Consider the following 21957-nt stretch of genomic DNA (forward strand, 5'->3'; position numbering starts at 1 on the left):
GCAATAAACACATAACATGACAAAATGTATATGAAAAGATGGTGCTTACTTACAGCTTTATATAGGCTAGTGTTCAAAGACATTAAGCAACATGTTTTCTGCTGATTTCAACAGCTCTAGCAGCTACCTACAAGATGATGTAGCTTAGTTTGCTAGTCGATATGGAACCCGCTTACAGAAAAACACCAGTCACAAAAATAAGTATGTTCAAGACGTACCAGCCTCCCATTTCGAATGGGCTGATACGATGTTGGGTTACTCATAAAACATAGCATGAACAAGCTGAGTGATGCCATAAATTATATAATGATGCACTGCAAATGCTCTCACACTTTAGTTTCGACCTACATTTTCTAACACTCTAGTCCTCTCTCAGACAGCGTGTTCCAGGGCTAGAAGTTACCAAGGGGAAAGGTTAGTTTAGACATAAAGTCTTCGGAAGCTGCTCATCCAACACATACAGCTTTATTTTCAAGGTCAACGTTGAATATTTTCAGTCATTTAATCATATACAACATGAGAGAGTAATGAGAGTTCTGCAGTGTTGGATGACCCACTACAGATGTAGTAGATTAAAAGGCGCTAATCCCCACTGATTCCACACTCCTCTCACAGTTCAGCAAAAAAGAGCATTCTCCAAGCAGGAGATCTTAAAAAAAAAAACAAAAACAAACCAGTGTTGGACTGCTTAAATAAAACGCTGTACTTTAAGGAATGTCTGGCTTTGGAGAAGCTGATGGAGAAGTGAACCAAATGAATAATTCAATGCATTTTTTTTCCTGCTTGAATGTTTCTGCAGTTCTAGCTAAAATTACAGTTGTGCAAGCTCTATGTTTACTTTTGAGATGTAACATTTTAAAGAAAACAAATCTATTACTGGGGGGTTTTTTTGTTTAAACAGATTGCAGATTAGAGGAATTTAAAGCATTAACAGTTCATCCGTAAGTCCTAGGATGACCAAGTCCAACAGTAATGCAAACTCTTTTCGTGTTTTTTTTTTATTTTATTTTTAATGGGAAGAGAATACATACACGTGTTAAGTTTAGCACTAATGAAGGCTAATTGTGTACTGTGAAAAGGAGCTATATCACATTTTTTTCAAAAAAGTAAAAAACATTGCAGAGAACTGTAGATAATGGAAGAAAAATGTTTGCATACCTAATTATACAGAAATGTATACCCAAAAGTCCAAGTAATGAAGTGTATAAGTTCATTAAAATTGGACTTTTGCAAACACTACAGCAACTTAGCTTTAAATTTAACTTTTCATTTGTTCCTAAATTTGAAAGTGTAGTCAAAAAGAAAGCTACAAATAAGAATACAGAAAATTGCAGGTACCTTCAACTTCTATCACAAAAAAAATGATGCTGCCTATTTTATATAACATGACACTTAAAGCAAACGCGGCACAAATATCTGTCTTTAGTTTTCCTACTTGAAAAAAAGTAAATTTATTGTTGCTGGCAGGATGATATGGATGAAATAACCAGGATGAATTGAGGGGGGGAGGGGAGAAAGAGGAGCCAAGAAATCAGATACATTCAATGAGCCTTCAAACTCACTTCAGCAGTAGGGATAAATAATTTAATCAACTCAGCTTCATTTTTTCCTAGCTCCCTAGCGCAATAGGCAGATATTAAAAAATAAAACTTTAAAATTCATGAGCAGTTGTGTGTGGAAGAACTATCACTATATAATAAGAAATATAAAGTGATATCAATGCAAGCACTTTGTGTGTATATGCATGGGCATTTTAACTCACACTTTTCACCATATGAAAAGGAATTGTTGGTGAAATTTATATATGGCAACTTTCTTTTTTTTTTTTTTTTTTTTTTTTCAAATTACATTTTGGGGGTGTGGGCGAGTACCTGCAGTCAAAGATTTTCAACACCATTTGGATTTTTGGCTAACATGAGCACTACGTGACAAGGCACTGTAGTTTGAAAGATTTGAAATAAATAACAAGCAGAGTTCAACAAATGCTGCTATAGTACCCCCTAATTAGGGGAAAATATCTAGAAAACAGTAATTTGGTAAAAGTCACCAATATCATATGGTACCATTATCATGACAAATGATCAATCATCATTTTAATGAGGTGATTTTAATCTCAATTTTCCAGAACAACTCAATACATATAAAAATAAAACTCAGTGATGAAAAGGTGTTCCTTCCTTTTATAATTTATGAAGGACACGTTAATAACTACAGAGAAAAACTAACTGCAGTAAGTGGTCAGAAGCTTCAAAAATGTTCATATTTTATATCATATATAGTCAGATGGATAATCATTTTCAGAATCTAAACCAAACCACCGACTTTTTGCCATGTTAAAAGATCGGGTCACCTTAGCAGTTACATTTCAGTGGTTGACTGGTGTCAGCGATGCCTAAATCCACAAATTTTCAAACTATCGAATGTTTGTTGTGTATGTGTGAAATGAAATGATGTAGTGAAGTTAATAGCAACCTTTAGTGCTGAACATCACCCAGCCAAGGCTAAGGCTAGTATTGCCCACAGCCACCAAGATACAATAAACACGTATAACCTGCATTACTTCATATCGTAGGTTAATCTTAGCATTATATATTGAAAGCTCTGATTTAGACGTAATTTTTATTTAAATTAATTCTGTCACATTACGAAAATTAAGACTACTGACAGCTTAAAGGTACGACCTATCGCCTTTTGCCTTTCGAAACTGGATTTACTGAGCTAAAACCCACGGGGCAAAAAATAAACAAAACCTCGCCCGAAACATTTCCATGTCCAGCGTGTAGCTCTGCTGCAGCTGAGGCGACGGGAAGCGGGAGCGGGGCCGGCGTGCCCCCTCCGCAGGAAAGGGCTGTTCCCCTTGGCGGAGGTGGGAGGAAGGGACAACCTTTTGTCCGCCCGCGTTAACTTTCGTTTTTACACGGCGCTGGTATGTAACCTCAGGGGGAAGGAGCCTCTTTCTTATTCAAATCGCAAAGAAGCCGCCCCCGCTGAGGCAGGGCCGGAGGTTTCGCTCCGGCCGGCTCCGGGGCCGAGCGGCCGCCGCCGGGGCGGGGACCAGCGCCCGGGCCAGCACCGCCGCGGGCCTTCCCCCGCCCCAGGCGGTCCCCGGGACCCGCCCGCCGGAGTCGGACCCAACTTCGCCGCTTTTCCTCCCTCCGCGCAGCCCAGCCGTGCCCCGCTCCGGCCAAAGCCGCAGCCGCGTCTGAGGGCACGGCGCGACCGGCATCGCCCCCGGCCCCGAGGGGCGGGCGGGAGGGGGGGCGGGGGGTCGTCCCGGGCCCCATCCGCGGGGGCAGCGGGGCGGGATGTGCCTGGCCGGCGAGGTGCCTCCCCCTCCCCGCCCGCCGACGAGGCCCGCGGCGGTGCCGCCGAGCCGGCTGCTCGGCGCGCCTGCAGCCCGCGGAAGGGGGGCGAGGGCCGGCCCCCGCCCCGCCGCGTCCCCCGCCGCCGCGGCAGGTTCCCCGCGCACCCGCGGGCAGCCGCCGGTAAGAGCAGCGGGGGCGGGCGGCGGCGGGGAGGCGCCCGCCTGGCCCCTCGGACCCAGCGAGGACCCCTGTAAGTGCCTGCTCCGGGGAGGCGGGGGGAGCCGGCCCCCGGGAGCCCGCAGCCGAGCGGCCGCGCACGCCGCCGCCCCGGGGGGGAGGGCGGCGGCAGTCCTGGACCCCGGGCGGGGACGGCGGCAGCGGCCGGCGGCTGCGCTCCTCCGGGGCGGCTCGGGAAGGCGCCGGGACCGGGCGCGTTGTGCCGCCGCCGCCGGCCCCTCCGCGGCCGGGAGGAGCCACGCGTGTCCCGCCCGGCGCCCGCCGCCTGGCCGGGAAACCTCTCCGGAGAAGGGAGAAAAGCCGGGAGGAAACAAGCTCCTCTTCGGCCGAAACAGCCAGAAGGCGGCCGCCCCTCCGCCGTCGGCCAGGGGGCTGCGGCCGAGAAGAGGAAAAGCTTCTTCGGGACGACCTGTCACCTGCAGGTTTCCAGCGAGGCGCCCCGAGACAGCCCCAGCCCCGGTTTACCAATGGGCAGAACACGATTCCCGCATCGGCTCCCCCCTAGGAAGCGGCACGGGGAGCACCCGTACGAACGCCAGACCGAGCGAGCCAAGCACAGTGTCAGCAATTCTTCCCTACGTGCAATAAAGTTGGTCGCACTAATACGCTGAATAAATGTCGTGAAATGTTCTTTGCGGTATGACTTCTCCTTAGCGATGGATACGCCTGTGGCAGTTACTTTAAGAATTAGTAATCGGGCAGTAGGTTAAGGATTCCAAGCGATGAAAAGCTTTGCTGGGTTTTTTTCCTTAAAAAAATACAATTTAGCGTTCTCTTGAAGTGAAACTCAGTAAATGCTGCAACGCAGAAGAGTTTGTCACTCCAACTTATTTGCAAATAAAGGTCCCGATTACTAACACTTGAGGTACCGAAGGAGAAATTTGCCAATTACACAGCACACACACGAAACCCCAAAGTGTCAGCTGAGTAGCATGCCAGCATGTTTGCAGTCGCTAGCATCCCTCCCGTGTGCACATTTACTAAACGCAGCTTGCTAGCAGAGCTATACGATAAACCGTCCAGATTTGAAATTAATAGATACTTAGAGCGCGTCTCAAAAAGCAGCTGAACATCCACTCTTCACAACACATTGGAGCGCTATACGGAATACAAAAACGAAGCTAGGAATTGGCAGATGAGATTTACCGTTCATATCTGCTACTTGATTTCTGGAGGGAACGTGAAAAAGACCTGACAGATACGTTTAGCGATTGATTCTCCCTTCATAAGGTACAAACACAAAAAGCAAGGCAGAGACAATGCCGAAATGCATTAAACCTCAAAATCGATTAGCGCCCGTCAGAAGATCTTTTAAAACAATACAAATCGTGGACTTTGGCGTAATATTTTATTCCAAAGGACACTAAATTTGCCGTGAATCTGCTGCCTTATTCACTGCCCGGTTCACGAGAGAAAAAAACCCCGACAACTTCTCGCTTGCAGTTACAGACAAGTATCAGGAGGAAAGGACAGCGTGACGTGACGCCAAGTGTGAGTTAATGAATTTACGCCTCTGCTGCTGCAAGAGCGAGCCCGGTCTGTAGCTCCCTAGTTGATGCGTGCCTATTAATACACCTGCATTCACGTCTCGGCCGTGGGGAGGCACGCAGGGATTCAGTGCGGAGCGGCACAGTTTTGCCAAGTCCTTTCGAAACGTCAATACCCTTCAAGTTACACCCAAAGGAGAACGGTTTCTCTTGATTTCCGAGCGTACAGATGATCGGGGCGGTTTTTCTGCCAGTAACCTTCTACCTTTCTATATGTGCCTGCGTGTGCGTGTGCGTGTGTCTATGTATACATATCTATCTCCTCGAGAGGGATTAATTAGCCGCGTTTGAGCTGAAAGAGGCTGCAGTGACGAGCCCAGTGGCGATTGGCCGCCCGCCTGCCTGGCCCTGCCTTTATAATTTCCACACGAGTGCATCTGGGCTCTTATACAAACCAACAGCCAGCTTCTTCTGACATATACACACACACACACGGCACTTTTTCCACCATCTGATTAACCACCCTGCACACACACAGTGATTACTACGGGAAAACATAAATAAATACGAAGAGGTTTTATTATTTTGACTACTGGAAGCCTCGCTGTGTCTCAGTGCAACTTTTGTTTTTCTTGCTGCTGGGGAAGGTGCAGCTCTCGATGCTTTCCTCTCACTCACGGACCCTTTAAAAAAAGGGGGAGGAAAAATATCGCCCCCTCCAGTCCCCCGCCCGCCCCCCCTCCCCCCCCCCCCCGCCACACACACTTCAAGACGGCTGATCTAAAAAAGCAGGAAGAGAGCATCTGAGGAGCAGCAGCCCCGGCGCATTTTGAAAAACGTTTGTGACATTTCAGAGTGCGGCAGCCTGTTTCTCCTCTGAAGTTGGCTCCAGCCTTAGCAGCCGCATTGGATCCCACAGCCTATTGCGAGACTCCGGTATACAATCCGGATCTCTGCCCCAACATGATCGCGGCCCAGGCCAAGCTGGTGTATCATCTGAATAAATACTACAACGAGAAATGCCAAGCCCGGAAAGCTGCCATCGCCAAAACGATCCGAGAAGTCTGCAAAGTGGTGTCGGACGTGCTGAAGGAGGTGGAGGTGCAGGAGCCTCGCTTCATCAGTTCCTTGAACGAGATGGACAATCGCTACGAGGGGTTGGAAGTCATCTCCCCCACGGAGTTCGAAGTCGTGCTGTACCTGAACCAAATGGGGGTTTTCAACTTCGTGGACGACGGCTCCTTGCCGGGCTGCGCTGTGTTAAAGTTAAGCGACGGGCGCAAGAGGAGTATGTCCCTCTGGGTGGAGTTCATCACGGCGTCTGGCTACCTCTCCGCTCGCAAAATCCGGTCCAGATTTCAGACTCTGGTGGCTCAAGCCGTGGATAAGTGCAGTTACAGAGACGTGGTAAAGATGGTGGCGGACACCAGCGAGGTGAAGCTGAGAATCAGGGACAGGTACGTCGTGCAGATCACTCCGGCGTTCAAATGCACGGGGATCTGGCCGCGGAGTGCTGCCCACTGGCCGCTTCCCCACATCCCCTGGCCGGGACCCAACAGGGTGGCGGAGGTCAAGGCGGAAGGCTTCAACCTCTTATCCAAGGAGTGCCACTCTCTGGCCGGCAAGCAGAGCTCGGCCGAGAGCGATGCCTGGGTGCTGCAGTTCGCGGAAGCCGAGAACAGACTGCAGATGGGCGGCTGCAGGAAGAAATGCCTCTCTATCCTCAAAACCTTGCGGGACCGTCACCTGGAGCTGCCGGGCCAGCCCCTGAATAATTATCACATGAAGACTCTGGTTTCATACGAATGCGAAAAGCATCCCCGCGAATCGGACTGGGACGAGTCGTGCCTGGGGGACCGGCTCAACGGGATTTTACTGCAGCTCATCTCCTGCCTCCAGTGCAGGAGGTGCCCGCATTACTTCTTGCCCAACCTAGACCTCTTTCAGGGCAAACCTCACTCGGCCCTGGAAAACGCGGCCAAACAAACGTGGCGACTGGCTAGGGAAATACTTACCAACCCGAAAAGTTTGGAGAAACTTTAGAAAACCGGCCCGACCGATAAATCTGCTTATTTCCCCATGAAGTTTAAGCTGCCTGTTCGAAAAGTCAAATATTTCCACTTGACAATGCAAATAATATTCTCTTTTAAAAAGGAATATAGCTTAGGCTCTTCACAAAGAAAAGCAAATAAGAACAGCAAGTAGCGTTCCTCTTATCTTCATCACAGTTTTGCAGTTCCCCGTGGAAAAAAAAAGAAAAGGAAAAAAAAAAAAAAAGAAAGTATGTTACCCGGAAAGCAAAATTGGCCGTAATTTAACACGATTGTGACCATTCTGCCTAGAAACGGTACCAACGGATTATAACAAAACCCCGGTATTTTTATGTAAACCCTCTGTGAGTAAAAGCTATTTGGATATGCCACCTGAACAAACCCTAATGTACCTTTTAATTTGTATCAAATATTGTGATCTCACATTGTCTTTGAAATTGTGGATGTTGGTGTTTTGTGATTTGGTGAACGGAAGTTAAATTGCCATTTTGGATACTTCAAGGACATTTCTGCTAAAGAGAAGATACCATTTAAAAAGGTAGATTTTATCATGGTACTTTTGTTAATTGTCTTTTGAAGTGTCTGAACTTAACAAGTTTACATTTTTCGTTTCATATATATTGCTTGTTCTATTTCTAACATTCCATAAATATACTTGAAATGTTATTTAAATATATTCAAAAGAAATTTGGATTCTGCTTATATAATAACGCTTGAATATTGGAATTATATATTTGAAAATGCACTTGAAATACACTGGATAATTACCTTTTGTGATTTAGATTTTAATTTCTGTTGCTGATTTATTTAATTACAAGCTAATAAATGAAGTAAAATGCATATGGGTAAGCGTTTCAATACCGGATCAAGTTTTCTACTTGAAAAACCAGAGGCAGCTATGTTTGGTGAATTTTGCCTTTCTGTTGATAGTTGCTTAAATCCTGCAAAGCAGAAAACTTAAGGGCAGCCGCCTGATTTTGCATTTGGAATAGTTTTGCAGAACAGGCAAATATTGCTGGTAGAAACACATGAGAATTTAGCTCCGGATGACCATCAGCAACTGTCGGACACCGATGTAGTTATCAATGCAGTAACACTTTTTCAGCCGTCAGAAAAGAAAACTATTTTCGAAAGGTTTACTATACGGCGCTGATGTGTTTCTGCTCGGTTTTCAACAAAGCTGAGGAAGCACAACATATCCCTGAAGCAGTCAGTGGACTGAGTGAGCAGTCAGCCTGATAAACCTAGCGCTTTGGCGCAAGTAGTAATAAAGAAGAAAATAAAATTTATAGGTGAAAGGTTCAAGCCGGCACCAATAAAGTGAACAACAATATTACTTCTGACCTACAAATCCGTTATGAATGTGATAAGATCGCCAGTTGCGCTCCCAGAAATCAAGCCCCCGCGCTCCCAGGGCATGCAGAGGGAATAACATGTGCGTGCCTACAAAACTGCAAGCGATCCAAAATTGCCTGTCCGTACTGCAACGCCTGGTCCTTCTCAGTATGCATTTCTTTAAGGCGGCTTTAAGAGCAAAACGCAAAATAACAACACGGATTTTGTGTAGTACCCTAACAGTCAACAAGTGCTGAAAGAGGCCGAGCGCCTGTGTAACACCCACCCGCAACTATTTGCAGTGGGTGCACTTCAACGAAACCCTTATACCCAGCAATTGTGACAGAATCTCTTTTTCTCCCGGCACTGCGAAGAAAGTTCCGAGTTTGAGAAATTATTCGTCAGAGAGAAATCACCTTATTACAAACATATTCAGACGAGGTAGCTAGCATTTTTCTTGGAAATTATTAATGGTATTTCTGCAGAAAAGAAGTCCCCACGGTCTTTGTAAAAGTACCTCCCCTATTTTCTGTCTTCTAACATTTTCCAGCGCAATAACAAAGAAATAAAGCAACAGCGATAAGAATAAAAAGAGATGCAAGCGAGAGGAGCGCCCTGTCACACACGTCCCTTCCGTACGCCCCCTCCTCCCCCCGGCGGCAGCCCCCCGCTCCGTTCCCGCGGGGAGGAAGCCACGCAAAGGTTTCTGCTCAAGTCACGCACCCCTGCTCTGTTGCGGCTGGGCTGGAGGTTTTCGCGGGGGCGGGGGTGGGGGGGGCGGCGCTGGGGAATTGGTAGTAGTAAATGACTTCAGAAAAAAACCAGAGCTTTCCCAGGAATCAAGTCTTGGGTCCATGCCTATTTCCCCTTTCTTCCCCCCCCCCCCCCCCCCGAAAATAAGCATTAATTTGCGTTTGAGCAGTGTTTACTCAACTGCGCCGTATTTTCTTACATGGAAACTAACGTTCTTGAAATAACGGGATTCTCCGATATCCTCGGAAGGGGTAAACCCCTCCGCTGTGTCTCGGGAAGGCTGCGGGCTGAGACTGCTGCTCCCTCCAGGGATTTCAGAGCAATTGGCTTAACTACTAAATCTGACCACGTTCATACAAAGGCACCGAGCGAAAGGCTGTTGGAAAACGCGCACGCTGCCGTAATAGAGGATTTAACATCATTAATGCATTGCGCTTTTTTTCTTTTTTCTTTTTTTTTTTTTTTTGATAAAACGCAGCAAGAGGCGGCAGAGGGAAGCAGAGTTTGGAGGGAGGGGGCGGCTCCAGCGCACGTGGGCCGGGGCCGGGGCCGGGGCCGGGACCGGGGCCGGGGCCGGGGCCGGGGCCGGGGCCGGGACCGGGACCGGGACCGGGATCGCGACCGCGACCGCGAACGGGGCCGGGGCCGCCCGCTCGTCGCACTCACCTTAGGATCGATCTTCTTGAAGGCCGGGTCATCCTCGTCCACCTCGAAGTAGATTTCCGTGGTGGTGATGGAGAGCGTCCCCTTGGCCACCACCACGGGGGCGATGAGCTGTGCCGGCGTGCTGAGGACCACGGGGCCTGCAAGGCAAGGGCAGCGGCGTCAGGTTGGAGGCGCCCGGCCGGCCCATCCCCGGTGGCCCTTCCCCTTCCCTCCGCCGAGCGAGCGCCCGGCGAGCCCCTAATAAACTCTGTTTGTAAACCGCCGTGTTTATTCCCCTCCTGCCCGCGGTCAGCGCTTTGAACTCCGCAGTCGGGACAGCAGCGAGCTTGTGAGCTCCGGGGTTGCGAGATAAATCAGCCAGCAGCGAAATTCAGAGGGGTTAGAGTGAAAAATAGCTGCCTCTTAGAAGTAGGTCCCCTCTCTTTTCATGCCCTTTTGCTCCTCGTTAACACTATCGCTGTTTATGTGCGATAGCGGCGATTCGTTACAGGCAGCTTCGACCTGGCAGCGAGGGGTCCCCGCGGCGGCCGGGCCGGGCCGGGCCGGGCCGGGCGGGCGGCAGAGCAGCCCGCAGCCCCGGCCCGCCACACCGGCCCTGCGAAGCCTGGGGGTGGTTAATCTTAACTCTGGGTCCAGACCTCAGCTCCGAAAGTATTGCGAAAGATGGGTTGTTTTTTCTTTTTTTTACCTACTTCAATACCACACGCGCACAAAAGCTAGCATCATTAAATGTATTTACGGCAAGATAATTTTTATTTCAACTTGCTGTCACTTAATCCTTTCAAAATTACTGTAACAACATTTCGCTCAAATGTACTCCTTAACGAGACGGTTGCACGGGCACTGAAAAGGTGGGATGGGGAAAACCTATTGTAAAAGGCAGCCTTCTCCACACAAATTGTTAGGTTTTAATTCAGGAAAAAAACTTCTGCTTTAATGCAAAAGATAACAGGGGATCACTTTTTCACCATCTTATCTTCAATAGGAGTGCAATCTACTGTTAAAGATGACGGTGTCGGTGTTTAGGAAGCTCATTTGCTCTAATTAAAAGAAAAGATTAAATATAAAACACTCTTCTAGATCTAAGCACTAAAGCGTGTACGGTAATTTGTGTACACATATATAAACACATGCGTCCACACGCATGCACAAACACACAGCTGACAGACAAATAATAAAAGCCTCAGTATTGAGAAGCTGGGTACATCTGACTGACGCGCCTTCAGAAACGGGCAAACCGATCATCTCAGTGAATGCTAAAAAGGGTTTGGTTGTTTTCTGCAGTTAAAATCTCCTCTGCAATGAGGAAGACCTTCCTCAGATGGCAGAGAGTGCCTGCGTACGCTCCCAGCTGCCGTCCCCAGACACTCCTCTCTCTGGGGACGAGGGCAGCGCCTGTTTGGAGGGCCTGGCGCGGTCGAGGCAAGCCCTGGGCTGCAGTTCGCACCAAGGCTAACAGGCATGGATGCGACCTTGCCTCCTCCCCCAGTATTGCACGCACACCCTGCTACCAGGTCTTGCAAGCAACACTTCAATTACTCACTTAGCCCAAATTAGTCCTGTATCGGCGCATCTAACTGTCATGTTGTTAATGTTTTACTTTACTGTAACACCCAATTTGAGACCGTATTGCACAATGTTTTGTCATTTACGCTGCAAAATAAATAGAGGAAGGCACGGCTTACTGTGTGTACAAGAAGAAGCTAAAACGCAGAGTTTCAGTGACAGCTTTCAGCAGCCCCGCGTGGCAGGCTGGATAATATTGATACAAACTCTATTTTCTTTCATTTTATTGTTTTCCATCTCCTAATAAACCGGGGTAGCCTCTTGACCCTAGTCAGCTGATCGGAATCACATGCGCCGGGCTCGCTTTGCTGCTCTCCCCGTCTCGCCTCCATCTTCTCTCCCTCCCTCCCTTCGCGGTGGGAAAGGAGCCGAGCCGAGCTGAGCCGAGCCGAGCCGAGCCGGGGAAGCCCGGCTGCAGGCTCCAAAGGGCAGGGTGATCGATCCGAAATGCCGCTTTAAAGCCTCATCAATCTTCATCTAGGTTGCTCAAGTAATTACGCCCGATTCTCTTGTACGATTACAAGTGGATTTGGGTTTCTATTCCCCAGGCCCCCTTTCTTTGTGTTTACAGAAGGGGGGTCTGGGCAGACAGCGGCTCCCTGCCCTGCAGAAGCACTTGCAGAGGGCAGGGAGAGCACAAGCAGAGCGTCCCAGCCCTCCCCTCGCCCTTCCCCGCAGCGCGGCCGGGAGCCGCCGCTTGGCCTGGCGCACGGTGATGGGCTCCCGGGCCTTTGTGCGGAAAGGAAAGCGCCTTCGGAAGATGCATCTGGGAAACGACCCGATATTCTATCATTTTAAGGAGGCGTTTGTGGGCTTTGCTGAATCCCAGAAGGAAGACCATCAATTTAATCCAATTACCTCTTTTCCCTGGTGCTGTGCGGCTAAAAGAAAAATAAAGCCACCGCTATTTAATGGTCAAAAGGCCAAAACCTATGATCTGACATCCAGGAGAAGACAATAGGTGCACCCCGGCTAGCGGGTGTGCTAGCGAAATGCACTCACGTACTGGAGGAGGGGGCAGAGCTGCAAAACCAGGGGGTGGGTGTGAAGAGAAAGGGGACATTCGCTTCTTGGCCCGTTACTGAATGCAGGGGAAATCGGGGATTTCTGGCTTCCTCCTTCTCCTCCCGAGAAAAGGCTCCGAGCTCCCAGACCGGTACCTTGGCATCTGCCCCGTGTTCTGCTCAAATTACACCCTAGATTTGTTGCAATGTAAACATGTCAGAGGTATTAAAATGCGTCAAGGAATAAGCGTTATTGTACTTCCCAGATGAGAAAACGTTTGCTTGTGAGGGGTTTTTTTTCTTTTTTTCTTTTCTCTTTTTGTAAAAAAGAAGCAGAAAGCACAATAAACAGTGGTCAAATTATGGGATTTCGGGGGAGGAAGTGTTCAAACTAAGTTAAAATAATCTTTGCAGATCTGTTTTTTTTCGTCCTGAAAGCACAAAATGAAAAAAAATATTCGGTATTAACAGTGTGTCATTTTTACACTTGTCCTTTGGAAATCTCCAATTACAACTTCCAATTCCATAGCATGTATAAGGAGCACTGAGTCTTTTTGTTGTAGCCTTCAGGGAGCAAGCCAGCCACTGAGAGAATACGAAATTAATCCACTACAGCTATAGAGAGAGAGGATTATGTTTTAATCCCCTTTGGGATAGTCTCTGGCTTCTAAGGATCCGATATTAAAATGTTTACATAGAGCATAATCAAAATACTGCAGATTTTCCATATGGCACCGAGCTACCGGGAAGCTTTGGGTCCCCTTCCCAAACCCAATTGATAATCTAATGAAACAAAAGCCGGGCACACCTGAGCCAAGAGCCGCGGGACGGGCTCATTCGCATGCGGGGAAGACAGCGAGCTCCGGCTACCAGCCTCACCCCGGCCCCTCTGCGGCGGCGGCGAGCTGCGCTTTTGCGGGGGATGTGAATATTCATTCCCAGCGCGGCTGCAGCCATCGAGAAGCGAAGCGCAGCGGGCTCTGCCGCACCCGGGCGGCGCTGCCGGGGGCGGCGGCCGGCAGCGGCACACGGGGATGCCGCCGGGCGCTCCCGCGCAGCCCGAGAGCCACCGGCGACGCCGAGGGCACTTCGCCTCCAGCTCCGGGGGGAAAGCCAACCTGTGGCTGCTCCGCTTCGGCAAACAGCTTGGGGGCTGTGGCGAGGACAGGCGTCCAGGGCGCTGGGCAGCTGCTGGGACTCGAAGCAAGAGCGTCTCTTTTTAAGAATCAGTTCGTTGCCTCTTCCCGACCTCTCTGAAGCGGTCGGGGCGGCCCGTAGCAGAGAGGCAGCGACCTAACAAAGAAGTTCTGGCCTTAAAGCCAGACCAGAAATCACTTCAGATCCACCCGTCTTGTAATCTCTTCAAACGGAGAACTTTCCGCGTTGCCTGATCCCTGTGGTCGGCACATGTGATTTACATTTCTAAAATAAACGCTACCGCGCATATTTTAAAAATAATATTGCCCTTCCAAAAGTAAATGATTGTGGGATTAGAAGGTCCCAGTGAATAAAAGCAGAATGTAATCTCTCTCCTCCTCTCCGTTAATTTTTGTTAAACAGAGACTTCAGTTTTTGTATGTAGCTCTTGTATCTCAGCTCTTGTATTTTTCAAGTTCAAGCAAAGAAAGTCAATGCAAGTGAAAAGTTCTATCAATCAGGTGAAAGAGTTTGCTATCTGCTAAAGCAATATCAATAAAATTACACCTCTTAAGGAAAGCCCCAAAAGAGTGGTATTTTGAGCCATTATTTCAAACATTTTCATTTTCATAAACTGTCATTTTTAACTGAGAGCTAAAGATGTGTTACATTTATGAGCCTGAAAATTACAACGGAGGTATATTTGTGAGGATGATTGGGCACAATTACTCCTAAGTAGGATAAGATATATGCTTTTCTATGCTGAATTATGAAAACAAGCAATTTACCTGCTGCAGACTTGAAAGTCTAACTTTTAAAATAATATCCCGGTGATAACTTATAGATGAAAAAATACTAACTGGGACAAATACTTTGAAAACATCCAATCAACTAGACCAATTTAATTTTACAATCTACTGGTAATTATTCTGAAAAAAAGTGGCAAATATTGTCATGTTTAATTTTTAGCTGACACTTTTAAAAGAAAAAACATACCTTACTCTTTTTTTCATACACTGTTTAACATGGAAAATACAAAACAGATTAGCTAAAACTAACCACTTTACTATGTAAAATAGTTTGCATAAACTACAATTTGTAATTTGATATGATACTTGAACAATAATTTTAAATATGAAGAATAATTATTAAAAATCACTCACAATTGCCTGAAAGAAGACAACTGAAATTCCCTCAGCACTTTAACTATAAAGCCAAGGGTATCTGACACTGACTTGCACTTAAAATGACTACAAATCCTTATACTTGAAACAATTTATACCTAACACACACTCAGCACACAAAAACTTCAGTTTCTTGTAATATAAATCACATAGCATATGAGCAGAAACAGGTATAGGCACCAGAAGCCTTTGGGAAAAGCTCTGTAGTCAGAAAAATATTTCAACCAATTAACATCATTAATACAATACATGCATTGCCATGTAAATTAACAAGTAAACAATGTAAGATTCCTAAAAAATAATTGACAGAATTTAGTCTTTTTTGTTCCTATTGTCACCATAAATCTGATCCAAACTACCTTTTAAAAAGACTTCTGCAGGAAATATATTGAACTTACATGAGGATGGTTGCCCCCAATTTGTTCTCCACTATAGCAGATACAGGGAGTAACTCCTCCACTCAAGTCAAGGCTTTTATAAGAATGTATATATACAGCGCCCTTTACATATCACTTTCAACAGTTTCAATAAAGAGAATAATTTGCCCAACTTTTTGATTGCAAAAACCAGAATCTAAGTCTAAACATGACTATAATCTTGTTTTTCTCCTCCCCCACTGAATAACAACCCCAATTCCTTTCCCCTGTTTTTGGAGATATCCAAGCTTACTTTGTTGGCTTTTTACTCCTGCACAATCATATGTTTCGTATTGTGAGGGAGGGATTGATTTTTACTATTTGTTTAAATGTCGTTGCCAGTGTGGATAGGCCCTGATATCCAAAATTTTCCCCACTTTTTCCCCCTTTCCTCCATAAAGCATGGAACACTACTGCTAACATCAAAGATCAACTTCAATGGTCTTTTTCAACAACAATAACTAAAAAATTACAGCAACTCGATTCTCTTAAGTGGTGCCATAACAGCAAACAAATGTGTTTGATTTAAAAGAAAATGTAAATAAAAATAATCTTATACATTACAACTATGAATCAAATAGTAAGAAGTAAATACATATTTTTAATGAGATTGTGAAAATAGTTAAAGATAGAGTTGCTTAAGGAAAAAAAAATATTTTCTCTCAAATATATACATACTTTCCATACATTTGAATTGAGACATATGCACCTCCACACGTAAATTATTATTTGAATTCCATACTTTCCTGGTCACATTGAAAGAAAAATATAAAATAGTACTTATTCCTAAGAGAAAACTTGTTTCACAGTATTCCTAGGAATAAGTATCTCTTTATATTGTTCAAAGTGTAACAGAAAGCGGCCACTTAATAGGACGGTTACAGAATATGCAGACACAAGCTCAATACAGTACCAAAGTCCATCTTATTAGGTATCTTCTCACCATGCAACAATTAGCTGTGCATTTAACAGCTTAAAGCAACTCAGAAAACCAACTTTTGCCCCCTTTTGCAGGTAAAGTCTGATTTGCTCCGTGGCATACATGAGAACCTCTGAACTGTGCTCAAGCTCTGAGTGGCTTACGTGGGTTTAGTGTTCCAGGACGTGTTTGAGTGCCAACCTGCCAGATGATCAAGTATTAATAATAATCAAGACTCCTCTTAATGATTTACAGCTGGCCAGAAACTTAAATGTTTGGGACAGGGACCTCACTACTGCAATGCATACATTTGCCACTTCAAAATTAGATTCATCCAGTGTGCCCTGCCTGAAGCTATACCTTGGAAGCACTGAGTAACTTAAGCTGGTTTAGAAACTAAGAAGTTGATTGTTAAGCAGTGCATCCAGATGTGAGTATACTACACTAATGCACTATGACACACACTAGCTTCCTCCTCATTTTCAGGTAAAATTTAAGGTACTTCTTTTCAACCTAGAAAACCTTAAGTGATGCTGAACATGCCCACATAAGTGACAGTTTTTCTCTCTGAGCACGCCACTATAGCTGTCTATTTAATCAAAAGGTAACAGAAAAAACACACCTTAGAAAAGCATATTTAATGTTGGAAGAAGAAAGGAGAAAGCAGAGAGAGCATCCTGCTATAGCAGTATACCACTGAAACAGGAGCTCATTGTAATGAGTCAGGAACACAAGGGATCAAATCCCAGTTGCAAGACTGAGTAAACCAGACTTGACAGGTATCTTATACAGTCCAGCTTGTGTACCTTGTCATGCCGATAGAGCTCAATTGATTAGAAATGAAATGAAAGATGTGAGCTCTCAGCTTTCATTTCTTCTAGTCTCCATTCTGGAAAAGCTCTTCAGGATAAACTGTAAGCCTTGTACTTCCTGAGCCTGTAGTGAAGGGAAGTGTTATTTTCAGATAGCTTGTGATATTTTAAAGTTCACTTATGTGGTTAGCTACTCCTATATGTGTGTGGGAAGAAAGAAATAAGTTGAATTAGCATATAACTTGCTAGGTATATTTGGAAGAATTATCTAAGATCCAGTAGTTGTAACTTCAAAATTTTCTGAAAAGACGAGTATCTCCAAACAACACCAGAATGAATAAAGAATGTTTTCAAGTGTAACTGTGTCTACTGGTTGATTGCATGTTTTGCTTTCCCACAGTTAGGGAACTTCTGAAGGCTCTCCCACAAAGATTCTCTAGTACCTAATAAAAGGAGAACCAATGTGGCAGGCTCTGTCATGTAGGCTTTCTTCCTTAACAACCTGATTTCACTGGAGGAATTTTATTGCTTCTGAAATCCTTACTCCGGTGTTAAAGTTTGTTCAAAATGGCTGCCAGGTTCAGAAGTTACAAAGATAGAGGCTGATGAAGGATGCTCATGTAAACCTTGTTTCTTTAGAAAGCCAAGCTAAAAGCACTCACGCAACAGGCTACTAGTGAGGACCATCCAAATGCACTGGATGAGGCTGCCTCTCGTACAATTTCTGGCCAATGAAACCAGGACTAACCGAACTGTCTTCTTGACTGATTCTTTAGCTTGCTTCTATAACATGAATGCCAAAACAGCAGCAACAAAAAAAGCAAAAAATCCTGTCCATAGTTCAGTGAAAGTTCTGGATACATTCCTACCACTAATCTATGTAGGTCTGTCGCTATAGGGTCTTGTGAAGATTCTGGAGAACAGGGATTTTCATATGGAAATCAATTGCATAGTGAAGATGAAATAAGGTGCAGAACTGTGGAGTCTGGCTCCTTATGTCTAGGCCCGTCTTTCAAGCCCATCGGCTTGACCTTTGATCAGCTAACGAGTTCCATCCAGGCTGTGGGCCTTCAGGACCTTTGTGTTTGAGAAGTTGTCTTTGACTTTGAGAAGTTACAGACCTATGCACTAGGCAAGTGTGCACTCGTAGGCTACATTGTAGCCTAATTCTTCAGCCTTAGAAGTTTCAAACAAAAAGAGTTTTGCAAGTTATGGGGAAAAAAAAAGAAATTTAAGTAGACTGGTGTGAGCAGATAGTAAGAGCACATGAAGCACTCTCAGAGCCTTCGATAAATACAAAACAACAAAGTTTGAGTTGATTTAATTTTAAAGCTTGGAAAGCAGGAAATTCGGCTGCCATTTTAAAAGTCGAAGATGCTCAGCCTTAGAATGGGGTGTAATAAGGTACAAAGAGAAGAGCTCTTCAAAGCTGTGCTTAGGAGCGCTATCATATGTGACTGACAAGCACCTTATAAAATATTAAGCTATTTTGGATAGTAATGTGGAAAAAATGACTAGAATAAACACTGAGATGTCTAAAAATAGTATGTTATAGAAACTGTGGGGCTTTTTTTTGTTTTCAATGTGAAAGCCAACTACATATCAAAAGTATAACTGTTTTCAGTTTATGCCTGAATCTATACTCTAAATTAAACTCACAGAAATATGTTTTTCTTTTTTATACTTAGACTTGAGGATCAAAATCTGAATATATAATAAGCAGAAACTATGTAAATCTGGCTGAATTAAATTTCCATGTTTGGAAGTACAAGGCTTGTGTGGTTATGTGTCTACCATAAAAAGGGAAAAAGAATCACTCTTCTTCCACATTCCTGTCCCTTCCCCAAACAAGCAACCCCCCGCAATGACATTCCTATCTATCTTGAACGCTAATTTGCAAGAAAAATGGAGTTTGAGGGGAGAATACTACTCAGGAGTGCATGCTGAATTCAGTGAATAGTTTCCACTGAGAAGCTTGAAAAACTAGGAGAAATACTAAAACTTTTTTTTGGTGTTTTCTAATGAAACTCTGATATTTTTTATTTAACTTATGTATTTGTGTGTGCACATACACATACATACTTTCTTAAAGAAAAAAACATAAAACATGGAAAAGCTTAAGGTACCTTAGCCACCTCCAGAGACAAAAAGAGAGTGAGAGAAAGACAGTGCAACAGAGACGGGGGAGAGAGAGAGAGAGAAAGAGAAAATGGGAAAAAAAGAAAGAGAGTAACTACTTCCTCTGACTCTGGAAGCCTCAGACATGCAAGCTGTTGGAGGCTGACAGAGAATTATTAGGAAGCATCACTGCATACTTGTTACAGTCCTTCCCGGGCTTCCCCTGTGGTTGCTGCTTTCTGCCCGCCTTGGGGTGCCCACAGACTGTCAGTGCCATTCGGAGCCACTGGTGTATGGACGGCGACTGCCTTAGTGGAAGGAGAGCACGTGATGGGCGGCAGGGCTCTCCGAGCCTCGCAGGAGAGGACACACCAGGGAGGGAAGAGAAGGGTTGGAGGGGGACGATGAGACCACTCTCGTAACCACAGCCACGCTTTGCCCTCCAGGAGCTGAGAGGGATGAGGATGATTCCTCTCCTCTCCTCCAAAACCTCCTGGGTAGGCTGTGGTCACTGCTGGAGACAATATAATGTGCTATTTGGTCCTTTCTTTCAACCCATTACTCTGACAGCAGATAATGCAACAAAACTTTCTCTAGCTGGTCCCAAACAAATGATTTTTTTTTCCCCCCCCTGCAAAATCTAGTAATTTGAAAATCTGCCTTCTCAGTAGAGGCCCAAGTTATTGTTCTTTTCTGTAATTAAGAAAATCTGCCGTTTGTCTAACTCCATTAACAAAACCAATGGAAATGATCCTACACACCTTAAAATTGTTTTGAGGTGGCAACAGAAGAAAAAACAAGAAAATGTGCCCCTCCATTACTCCTTAAGAATAGGTAAGAAAAAGTTGTAAACAGCTTTGCTTAACAGAGATTGTCTACACTGGTCAACTCTTGTAAAAAAAATTCAGTCTCATATTTTGACCATAAGAAATGTTATTGTAACTAAATATATATATGTATAAATGTTAAATGCATATTATACATATAAAGATGAGTCAATTGTATTTAAGTTTTCCATCCCAAATACTTATTTTGTGTGAGCTTTTTGTGGCTTTAGATGCAGTTCCTTGGTGTGTTAGTGTTTTTATTACTGCATCTGGCCCTACGCAAGGCTTCAAAATAATTTCAGAAATGTAAATGAGTCCTTTGTTAGAACCTGGAATAGACAATTTCCCTATGGGCTAAATTATTTACTTTTTTTTTTTTATGTACTGCTATACTATTTTAACTGTAACTCTATGTAGTAGAACTTTTGGCATTATTCCAATTTCCTCTAATGACAGCGTCAAATATTTTTTCAATTGGAAATTGCTCAAGATCGTGATGATTTCTCTTAGTATGTCTGAAATGAGACAAAAGGCTTATTTTGCATAGGCCACAAAACAGATGTTGATAATGTTTGGTTACCACCAGTCTTGTCTGGACTTCAAACAGATGACCTGGAAGTGAAAGGTCTTATACCTCATTAATAATAATACAAGCTGTCAAATCCTCATGACCCAGTGTGTTCCTTAGCACAGGGCAGTAAGTCAATACACTCAGCACACTACCAAGAAGTCTGGATAGAGGGCTTATCACATTTAGTCCTCAAGCCAATGTGGACTAGCTACCCATCCTGGCTTGGATGGAAGATCAGCTCTTGTTTAGCAGTAGTAATGCTGCTTTCTAGAGATATTTCTACACTGAAGTTCAGGGTTGCTAAAAGTTAGGGCCCTGCTGGGATGCTACATCTCACTCAAACCTTCCTGGCACATTTGCACTGGGGGGGGTTTCCTTCCATCTAGAGACAGATGTCCAAGAAGAAGGGAAGATTCTGTAGTGAAGGTTAAGATAGGATAAGACTAAGATGCATTAAAGGCAGTTAGTGGCTTTCCTTGGGTTTATTTGGATGAGTTGCTCAATCTCCTCGTATAATGGAGCGAATAATACGTATTTATTCTTGCAAGACTGTTTTGAGGCTGTAATTCACCATGGTTTATGAGGAAGTCAGATTCTGAGTTGATTGAGCCCATGCAAGTAACCAGACAGATGCCTGCCAAAGCTTTTTGTCTTCCTAAAATAACCCAAAGCCTCATATCCTCCTATCTTTATTTCCTTTTTTCTTTCTAGAAACTACTCTTTTGAGGGTAGCAAAAGACTTCGTCAGGGATACTTTGCTTGGCTGGGGCCTATTTGCTGTTGGTACCAGCCATATGACAAAATGGATGAAATGTACTCTAGTTACAGAACATCTATCTTTCAAAAATATCATTAAGGCTAAATTCTGCTCTCGGATGTGTACAAACAATTCTCAGCAAGTCAACTGCAACTTCACAACAAAGAGAAGAGAACATATTTCTAAAATGTAAAATTCATAAAACCTGAGTGGTTTAACATTTATTCTGGTTTTTTTGTTTGTTTGTTTGGGTTTTTTAAATGACTTATTTTAGTGCAAGATCAGTGCTTAAAAAAAAAAGAAGTTTGGGAAAAGAATATTCATTATCTATTAAAACATATTTCTCCTTGAGAATGCCAGCTTATGATTTTAGAATACTACATATTTTTCATTTTGAAAAAATCACCTACTAAGCAGAAGACAAACTGTTAGCAAATTTACATTCTCAGGCTCTTAAGAGAAAAGGTAAGTATTTAAGAGCCCTACTGCAGCATTAGAAAATCAAAAAGGAAAAGAAAAGAAGAGTTAGTAATATCAATTCACTACAGTGGATTTGATTGTTTTAGCCACAGATTGACAATATATTAGAAAACTGTTAAAATTGACTGGGCTATCTCAATCATTAGTTCTAACAGAGATGTGACTTGCCTCTTGAAGTGAACAGTCTGGGAAGAAAAGGAGCTAAAACTGAAACAGAAAAATGTAAAATAGTTTAATACATAAATGCTAAAACAAGAACAACATCTTTTGATAACTCATACTGTAAGACAGTTAAAATACTGCTTTAGTTAAAAATCTTGATGCAAAGTTAG

General features: G+C 44.5%; 2 protein-coding genes across 5 annotated transcripts in view; one reads left to right on the forward strand and one right to left on the reverse strand.

Annotated features, from left to right (window-relative positions):
• NBEA (neurobeachin) overlaps positions 1–21957 on the reverse strand; it is a 522877-nt gene that overhangs the window by 152195 nt on the left and 348725 nt on the right. For all 4 annotated transcript variants that reach the window (XM_072854755.1, XM_072854781.1, XM_072854766.1 and 1 more), the window contains one exon: positions 9835–9971. In XM_072854755.1, coding sequence (XP_072710856.1) covers positions 9835–9971 — 137 coding nt within the window. The remainder of the gene's footprint in view (positions 1–9834; positions 9972–21957) is intronic.
• MAB21L1 (mab-21 like 1) lies at positions 5858–7558 on the forward strand. Its single transcript, XM_072854745.1, has one exon. It carries the CDS (start codon positions 5993–5995, stop codon positions 7070–7072), a length of 1080 nt encoding a protein of 359 aa, XP_072710846.1. The 5' UTR covers positions 5858–5992; the 3' UTR covers positions 7073–7558.

The sequence above is a fragment of the Ciconia boyciana genome, chromosome 1 (genome assembly GCF_034638445.1).
Source record: "Ciconia boyciana chromosome 1, ASM3463844v1, whole genome shotgun sequence".
Classification (NCBI taxonomy): Eukaryota; Metazoa; Chordata; class Aves; order Ciconiiformes; family Ciconiidae; genus Ciconia; species Ciconia boyciana.

Coding starts and splice junctions, on each gene's coding strand:
- MAB21L1 (XM_072854745.1), top strand. CDS start 5,993: ATGATCGCGGCCCAGGCCAAGCTGGTGTATCATCTGAATAAATACTAC.